Genomic DNA, 9,900 nt, shown 5'->3' with positions numbered 1-9,900 from the left:
AAAAAGGCCCACACTCACCGGCTGCTGCAGCGGCCTCAGGGCTTTTGGGGCTTGTGGCAGAGCCCCCTACACAGTGCAGGGCAACAGACTGCAGCGGGGATAGCCCCCCCCCCCCCAGCAGGAGACAATGAGACCAGGGATTTTTTTTTTTAAGAGCCAGGAGCTAGGGCAGGCAGGCCAGACATTGATGCGGGTGGGGTTGGGGTCTGTCCGATTCAGAGTTTAGGCCGATTCAGCAGTGGCCAAATCTCTGAATCAGATTGGCCGAATCAATTCGGGATGGTGATCTGAATCACCAAATCAAATCACTGTCCCCCGAACTGGCCAAATCCAAATCTGAAGCGAATACCTGCCACTTCACACAGGCCTACACATCATTGCCTTATACTGAGGCACTCCCACTGACCGACTGATGCTTACAAGTTTCTTTTCATTGAAAGAGTCATGGCTGATAAACTTGCCTCAGGCATTTAGAAAAGGAAGGCCCTGCTATTTCAGAGTACATCCCAAAGTAGAAGTGAAAAAACTGTCTTCTCTATCTGGCCTTCCAAAAGAACAGTGTAGCTCCTTTTGGTTTTAGCTTACATTAAAGGTGGGTCTGTTGGGGGCAGGGAAGCATTCTCAGACCAAGAAACGCATAGTTAAGCTGCTGCTTTTCATTAAGGCTTTCAGAGAACATGAAGAGAACTCCAAAAATAACCACCTGCTCTTTGGTTCTCCCTTGGTTACTTGCTGATGCACTTGGAAAGTGTCATCCAGTTCAGAGGTACTGAAGTTGAGTCAGACTATTTAATTCCATTTCTATCACCAGTCCTGCACTCAAAAAAACACTGTTCCCCAAACTCTGTACATGTTGAGCTTGGAGCTAAGGTATATTCTAGCCACCCACACACTGCCATTTAACAGTTTCTGCAGATCTTTCCCCCCTGCAGCAGAACAGCTGCTCTCTATAGTTGCTACTAGATGTGTTTCAAACACTGACCATTGTAGAAAAAGAGTAGCCTTGCTGCCTTGATACCCTGCATGCATAATAGAGATTCTACCAGGTTTATCAGTATGTAGGCACTAATTCAGGACAGCCATGCTTCTGAGTTATGCAGAGCTGACAGACAAGAATGAAAGCGGCAGAGGCAGGAAGCCTGCTAAGAGTGATTACTAGCACGCATGAGTACATAAGATGCTTCTAATATGGCACATATTCTCCAGAAGACTATTCTCCACAGCAAGCAATGCAGCCATTGTTCTGAATGCAATTAAGTGTGTGGCCAACAGCGCTCCTTGATATTCTAGGTGGCTGTCTCTTCCAAGGTCCCCAGTGCTTTATAAGAAGGAAGGTGGAGTGAAACAGGGTGGGGCTCTCACATTCGCCATTTTTCATTCCCAAGCCACCCTCCATTCAAAGGCAGGTGCTATAAACGCTAAGACACAGGAATGAGTTTAAGTGGTACTTACGCGGCATGATCCCTTGGCTCACCAACTCCTCCCGAGTCCGTCGCTGCTGGAGCTTCAACTGCAGCACTGAGGTGCAACAAAGAGAGAAAAGAGTAGGAAACTGGTCAGCGGGAGACACAGTGCAGGACACATTTTCAAATATGTTAGATTTTCTTCTTTTGGCTTCAGGACATGCTGAGCAGCAGAAGAGAAAGGCACCCCCTCCCACCCTTCTCCTCTTCCCTCCTGCAATTGCAGAAGTGGCCTTAAGAGCAAGGTTTCCGTATTCTGCTGCAGGCAACGAAGAGAGGAAGTTGCGAAGGTCTTGGTAGGGTGATAAAAATCCGCAAAACCGGCCCTGTTTCTCAATTATTTCTAGAGCACCAAGGTCTTTCCAAACCATGAACACTTAAAAACAAACAGAAAATATGGACTGACTACTCCAACAGGAAGGGACCAACATTCACATTGCAAGCAACTCCTAGAAACTGTAATCACCATGTGCCTGCTCATTTAATTGGTCAACAGAGCTTTTCTTAAGTGTAAGACAGAAAACCTACCCCCCCCTCCACTAATAAATTTTGTTGCATTACTACGCCATTTCTTTGAATTGAATTATAAAGATTAGCTAGAGATGTTCCTGTCTCACACTGAAAGCAACCCTTCCACTTTTTCTTGGGGAACCAGAACTTTAAAAATGTTAATAGAAATAATAACTGTAATGTCTAATCTTTATTTGTTGGCATGATGTTTGGATATTTGAAAAAAATACAGTAATCAATCACAGTCAGTCTGTTCTTCTACCCCACCATGCTCTGATCAATACAGAATCATTCCCTACAGCATAGTTTCCAGTGTTTTATCCCATTCAGTTTTAAATTATTCAAGCACTGGAGTTTTCAGCACTTCCTTCGGGACATTACTCCAAAATCAATCTGGCTATTAGGAAGTATTTCCAGACGTTCGGTCTAAATGTCCCTTTACTCAGTCTCCTTCCCTTAATTCCAATACCTCAGGACTAACCTTGAAAATTACTTCTTCTTTGTTTATCTTTGTAATAGAAGCAACATACCTACAAAAGATGTCTCTTAACAGTGAGAAACGGGTAATTGCCAAGATAGTCAAATGGGGAATGAAGGTAGAACAAAGTCATTCAGAGAGAAAGTGTCCTGAAAAGTACTTCCTCATGAAGTAATAGCAATTCTTAATTGTGCAAGAATGAGCAAATACATGCATACTCAAGAATAAAACATTACCAACATAAAATGCACCTTTTTCAGGGATTATTACGCAATTGATTATTTTGGTAGTGGCATGCTCATCTCACCCACTTTGACTTACGAGTACTTTGAATTCCAAGTGTTATTAAATTCCATATATTTAGGAGATCACCTGTTTACATGTGCAAGTGTGTGAATTCTATAAATAGAGTAACAGATGTCCCCAGAGCCAATTCAAGGCTGTCTGTCATTTATGGACCTCTGCCAATGGTTTAGAATGACAGAAGAGTCTCAGTTACAGTGAACTACAGGCCCTGGTTGTGAGTATCTCCCCCTCTTCTCTACAGGGTTTGGGTTTTTTTGGTTAAGTTAATTCTGGAGCACCCCTTGTTAAAGTAGAAGGAAAGAGCACATTTGGTGGTTGTGACAGGTTTGAAATGAGGACTCTTGCCTTCTACTGCAAACCGTGCCAGAAATTCTGATACTCAGCAAGGCATTTAACCCTTGGTGACAGTCTCATTTTCTCTATCTGTAAATGGGGATAATGCTTTCTTTCCTCAAAAGAAGAGATCCTTTAAAGCTTAAATAACTTTTGTATGGTGCTCGGAGAGCCTCAAATGAACAAGGTGTGAAGCACAATTACTAAAAAGTTCAAAGGAGTGCAGAAGACGGCATGGAGAGCTAGTGTCAGCAACAAGCAATGTCATGTGAGAGAGCAGTACTTCTGAGTGTTGACGCAATGACACTACAGTGACTACCACCAAAATTGCACTGCTAGTGAGATCCAGCACTGATCATCTGATCCACCTACTCATCCGATCATAGCACGGCACTGGTGGTGAACTATGCAGACATGCTGGACTAGATCAGGACTCACTAACTCACCACCCCATGCCTGGTAGGAGCTAAGAGCACTATACACATACACTATTGGAGAGACATCTAAACTGACGATGGTGAGGAAACTCGTCCATGATTATTGCAGCAATGAGCAGACCTGCGCCAGTACTGGAAACGGTGGGAATGCTTGCTATAGGCAGAGCTCATTCAGTTTTACTCCATCATCTAAACCTGAGCTGTGAGCTGTGCGTATATATTTGGTCTCACGTGTGCACAGCTGAAAGTTGGAATGTAGGTTGTAGCCATGTTGATCTAAGGACATAGGCAGACAATGTTCTTTGGGTAAAAGTGATATCATTTATTAGATTTGAGTTGGTCTAATAAAAGATATTGGATTTACACAAATAACCTTGTCTGTAGCTGAAAACTGCCTATTTGAAAATAACGCTTGGTGTTCAACAATGTGACTAGAAGAACCACAGAAGCCTGATTGTCACCTCCTCCTGTGTTTCAGAAGAGGACATCACTAAAATGACACCCTCTTGTCAAAGGACACAATATCACACAATGCAACAAGTTTATAAGAGCAACTTAAAAGAAAAAAAGGCCTTTAAAATTTTCGGTTGCATCAAAAGAAATATGTCTTGAGGCCTGATATGTCTTGGATAAGGCCACGGGACTTTTGTGCTGAAGGAAATCTCGCATTTCTACAATGCCTTTCATTCTGCAAGATTCCAAAGTTATCAAATGTCACCTAGTAAATATGGCCAATGTGGTAAAGCCACATGCAGAGGGGATCACAACAGTTATTTAAAGAACATAAGCAACAGTTTAGAACAGGAAGTGAAGAAAAATACTGTATCCAATTGAAATTACACAGAGGAACTATGCAGGCCAAACGTTAGTCCCCACACTGGAATTTAATCCAGGCAACCAATGTATTAAAAGGAAAAATGTCAGGAACATCTGCCGGTGAACACATACACTGGGCAGGTTGGATATTAATGGAAACAACTTCAAAGTTCTGAAAAGTTCTACTAAAATGACATATTTTAATTTACCAGCTTTGTTGTAAAAGCATTATTTGAACAAAGCAATGAGAAATAGAAACCAAACAAAATCAAAAGTGAAATTTTTGAGAAGTTCCAATATTCAACTATAAATAGAGCAAAGGAAACATGCCATTTTAGCAAGCCTCAGGGAGATTAATTTTCTTTTCAGTGTAAGAGTTCTCTCACTCCTGAGAAAAGCAACTCTTTGGTAACTCTAGACATTCGGGACCTCTGCCATCATCCCTGAAGGTTCAGCAATGCACTAACATCAGGAGACACTAGTGCAGCAGAATCAGGTGAAAAACATCTCCTAGTAAATCAGCACCTGTATTTCCTAAAGCACTTCCTGGAAACTTTCACTAATTAATATGTGAGGCTTGAAAATCCACAGGACGCAATTTGCAGCCAGCATCTGTACATGCCAATGCATTCGATAAAATATAAAATAGAAGTACTCCACATATGGCCAGAGAACATGAGCAGCATGCACGCCACTAAGTTAACTGTGAAATTTGTAAACACAAAGCATTTGACACCATAACAATAATTACCAACAACACTGATACTGGAGTTTACACGTCTTAAGCCCATCACTCTAACTGAAGAATGACTGAAGGGCACAGGTGACTGACTAAAATCAGCATGATGTACTAATGCTTTGAAATATAAAATTACTGTTATACTCTCTACCATTTACTTATCTGGAGTAATTTTATTATTACAAATAATTTACCTTTGAATTTAAAATGCATTAAACCATTAGTTCACGGATGGGCAAAATGGATCTGGCTGGTGGCCGAACTCCATTTCCCAGCAGCCCTTGCCTGTATAGCTAAGGCTGGTTTTCATGGATCCCAGCAACAGCTATGCTATGATAGTGCAGGGCCAGGGTTTCTGTGAAGACTGACCCCAGCAGTGCTGGCAGGGCAGGGAGCTGCTCTAGGGCCAGGCTGGGAACTTGCAGCAGTGACAACATGGTCTGGAGCCAGGGCAGAGCTGAAATCTGCAGCCTGCATGCTCCAGGCAGGGGCATACAGGCAATGGATAGCGGCTTTGCCCCAGCTCTGGACCACGCTGTCACCACTGCAAGGTGTCGGGGCAGAGTCATAATCCACCGCCTGCACAACCCTGCCCAGAGCATGCAAGCTGTAGATCACAGCTCTGCCCTAGCTCTAGAAACATGCTGTCACTGCTGCAAGATCCCAGCCTGGCCCTGGAGCAGCTCCCTGCCCTGCCAGAGCTGCTGGGACCAGTCTCCATGGAAACCCCAGCCCTGTGCTATCACAGTGCAGCTGCTGCTAGGGTCTCCATAGAAATCAGCCCCAGCCACATGGGCAGGGGCTGCTGGGACATGGAGTCTGCTGCTGGCCAGATCTGGCCCATGGACCAGACTTTGCCCACCCCTGCATTAATTACTATAGTGCAGCAGCCAATACTGAATTTTCAGGCTTGGACTAAGTGATTGCAACTGCCATCCACTTCAATCAAAGAGGGGCTTATTTAAGCTTGATCTGAATTGAATCCTTACAGTGCAGACGTACCTAGAAAAATCCCCTTCTTGCTCCAGCAACAGCTTCCTGCGTATCTTTAAATTATACCTGCTTATAAAAATACATTCTGATTCCTGAAATGCTTTTGCAGAGTGAAGTGAGATTTGGTTCTGGTTCATGTATCAGCAACAATAGTTCACTAAGTTCCAACTATGGCATCTTTAAGGCCAACAGAGAGAACAGAGAGCAGCTTCGTTCATAGGTTGTCTATACTGCAAAAATGCCAAGAAATTATATAAAACGTATTACATTCCCAGTGAGTGGACACAGTGTGGCCAAAATCATTTTTCTAGAACAATGTTCAGCACTGACTAATGTGAAGTTAATTTAAATAGATCTTCCAGCACAAGTTTTATTATAGAGCAGACAAGGGCTAAGATTTCAGATGGAGGTCACTACAGAGATGGTAGGGGAAAAAGGTCATTTTCTGCCTTGCAGAAGAAACACATGTCACTTAGGCCAGATACAGTCATTTCACTTTTACTGGTATAAGTGACTGGAAACCAGTTTATAACCATAACAGCACAGAAGCTCAGTGCATACATACTGGTTTAAAATGGCAGAACCCAGTCTAAGATATGTCTGTCCCCCGCACAAAGGGCGAATGTGTGTTCTGTTTGCTACCGATCTAAATAACACTGCTTACAGAAAATTACGTAACTTAGATGGATTCCCCCTCAGGCTTTTTGAAAGTCTGTACCTAGCCTTAAAGGCACTTGTCAAAGTGCAACAGCACTTTAATCTCCTAACTGCTGACATGGGAAATGGGATTGAAAACTTCCTTTTCCTCAGAGAGAAGGTCTAAACAGTAACAGCTGATCAGGAACCAAAATTAGGATGAGTAGTGGCATCTCATGCAAGTGATTAAAATAGGTATCTTGGCAGCACTGTGGAAAATAACCAGATTCTGCTCAGAGGATTCAGAACACCAGACACTCACCACTCTACTGGATATTATAAGAGCAGCGCTGACAGACTCAATAGGAATCTTTCCGCAGCTCTGCTTATCCAACAGGAAAAGTCACTATGACACGAAGCCAACAGAAGGATACCAGAGAAAACCACAGCCAAGAGATACCATGGTGGCATGACTGCAAAGCAGTAAACGTTAGCAGAGAGGGGGTAGCAGGCTGGCCATGCAGAAAGCCCTTGCTTCCAGGGAATCCACAGAGTTTAGGGGTTGGACTTTTGCTTTATTCCAAGCCCCTGTGATCCATCTACTCAGCATGTTTGGGAAGAAATTCTATAAGCTCATCTTGTATGCTTGGATGCTATGCTTGGCTTGTACTGATCACACCTGATGAAGAATGTCTCATTCAAAAGCTCATCTAACTCTACTCCAGCTATGCAGTTGCTCCCATAACAGATCTCACCCTAAAAAATCCTTGCTTCTCACATAATTTCTGGACCATCACAGCTACTACATCAACTCTTACACTACTAGAAGCTGATTCTCCTCTCCTTTAAATTTCTTTCTTTTATCCCTCATTTTTCCTTTGCTCAACAAGAAGGTATCTCTTAAAAAATCTTAAAACATGGGTGGATGGAAACTAGGAGCAAAATTCTGTCTTGATGATACAAGTAATTAAAAAACAAACCCTCAAACAAAAAAAAACATAACCAGTTTCTCTGCATTTATCTCAAGAGTCTTCACCGTTGAAGCAGCAGTTCTCAAACAGTGGTTTATGGTGTAGGTTGGGGGTGGGCAGTTATTTTGAGTGTAGGGCTGTTTACCGAGTTTTGGCAAGCTGTCGGGGGCCGCATGGGTAGCCCTGCCCCTTGACAGGTGCCTCGCCCCTGGTCACCATCTTGGGGTCGGAAGTCCCACCCCTAACCTCTGACCTTTGCCACTAGAAGTCCCTCCCCTTGCCCCTGGAAATACTCCTTTGGGGAAGAGGGTTTGCCATCTTAGGGCAAAAAAAACCAAATTACATACTAAAAATCAAACACCCATAATAATATATTTTAATTAAAAAATATATTTTTGTCCTGATTTGTGGGCCTTTGTGCTGTATATGCAGAAGTGATTGTATATGGGGGTTTGTGGGGATGTGTGCATGTGGGTATGGATGTGGGTATGGGAGCCATGTAGTGCAGCGTGGGTTGGCAGAAAAGTGGGGAAAGTGGTGTGGGAGAGTGGAAGCGAGCGGGAGTGCAGGGCCTGCACCAATGTCCCAGGGCCAGCGCTGGCGGGGCCCAGAGTAGGGCAGTAAGAGCACAAGGTGCAGGCTGGCAGGGGTCTGTGGAGCCGGGCTGGGCTGCACCAGCAGGGAGAGAGGGGAGCTGGCCTGGCTCCACAGAGCCCATCAGCCGGGACCCCATGCTTCTGCCTCCCTGCTCTGTGCCCCACTGGCACTGGCCCCAGGACACCAGCGCAGGCCCCATGCTCACGCCCAGCTGCTGCTGGCTCCTGCACACCTGCTCACACCCAGTGCCCCTGCCCCAGTCCCACAGTACAAGTGGGGAGCAGTGCACAGCCCCGACCTCACACTCACCGGCAGGGGAAAAGCGGCTCCTCCCTCCCTGTGGGCAGCGCCCCATGCTGCAGCTGCTCAGAGCCCGTGGGGGCTGTCCTGCCTCTCTGCCACATCACCACCACCCTGCAGGGCAGGGGTGGCAATGGAGAGCAGGCACAGGCAGCCTTGTGTGGGCTTGGAGAGGCTGCAGTATGGGGCACCGGCCACAGGGAAGGGGTGCCTGCTTCTCCCCCATGCTGAGCACCAGCTTATAATCCACTGCCACTGCTAGCCTGGGCCCCATGTTAGTTCCGGGCTTGCCCATTAGGGTGAGCCACGGCAGCAGCAGCTTGGCACACAGGAAAGCTTCGACCCTCCCCCTGCTCACCGCCACTGGGCAGTGTTGGCTGCAGCCACCCACCTGGAGCCCATGCCACGCTAGGCTGTGGTGTGGTTGATCCACCTCTCTGTTGCACAGTGGCTGCTCCACATGGCCACTGCTGCCATGCTGGGCAGCACAGAGATGGGGGTGAAGCAGTTGCACCACAGCCTAGCGTGGCGCAGGCTCCAGGCGGGCGGCCTCAGCAAACACTGCCCGGCGGTGCTGAGAAGCAGCTTCTGAGGAACAAGCTGGTGCTCAGCACAAGGGAAAAGCAGCCCCCCCACCCACATGCCTGGCACCCCATGCTGCAGCCGCTCTGAGCCTGAGCAGGACTGCCCATGCCTACTCTCCATTGCCACCGGGCACCAGTGATGCAGCAGAGAGGCAGGGCAGCCCACGTGGGCTGCAAGAGGCTGCAGCACGAAGTGCCAGCCACAAGGTGGAGGAAAAGGGCGGCGGTTTTCCCTTGCACTGAGCACCAGCTTACTCCCTGCGGTCAAGCGCAGGGTCGGGGCTGTGCGCTGCTCCCCACCTGTACCGCGGGGCTGGGGCGGGGACACTGGGAGTGAACAGGAGCCAGCGGCAGCTGGGCAGGAGCATGGGGCCAGCGCCGGTGAGGCCCAGAGCAGAGAGGCAGGAGCGTGGGGTCCCGGTAGACAGGGGCTCCCTGGAGCCAGGCCAGCTCCCCCCTCTCCCTGCTGGTGCAGCCCAGCCTGGCTCCACAGACCCCTGCCAGCCTGCACCCCCAACTCCTACCCCCCCACTCTGGGCCCCGCCAGCACTGGTCCCAGGACACAGGCACAGGCCCTGCACTCCCGCTCGCTTCCACTCCCCCCTGCCCCTGCCTTCCTGTTCACCCATCGGCTCCCAGCTGTATGACCAGATCATGGGGCTCAGCAGGAGCTGGCCTGGCACTGAGAACTGGGGAAATCCCCTTGGTCCTCCCTTGCCTCCCCCCCACCCCCCCCA

At 47.2% G+C, this 9,900-nt stretch overlaps 1 protein-coding gene across 5 annotated transcripts in view; it reads right to left on the bottom strand.

Annotated features, from left to right (window-relative positions):
- MKL1 (megakaryoblastic leukemia (translocation) 1) overlaps window positions 1–9,900 on the bottom strand; it is a 119,734-nt gene that overhangs the window by 43,710 nt on the left and 66,124 nt on the right. For 4 of the 5 annotated variants that reach the window (XM_025208882.1, XM_025208880.1, XM_025208879.1 and 1 more), the window contains one exon: window positions 1,453–1,518. In XM_025208882.1, coding sequence (XP_025064667.1) covers window positions 1,453–1,518 — 66 coding nt within the window. Of the gene's footprint in view, window positions 1–1,452; window positions 1,519–9,900 lie in introns of those variants that run through there. The other variant, XM_025208884.1, reaches the window with a different exon arrangement.

This window comes from Alligator sinensis, unplaced genomic scaffold (genome assembly GCF_000455745.1).
Source record: "Alligator sinensis unplaced genomic scaffold, ASM45574v1 scaffold215_1, whole genome shotgun sequence".
Classification (NCBI taxonomy): Eukaryota; Metazoa; Chordata; order Crocodylia; family Alligatoridae; genus Alligator; species Alligator sinensis.
Note: the sequence above shows the minus strand (reverse complement) of the source record. Positions and strands in the feature narration are given on the sequence as shown.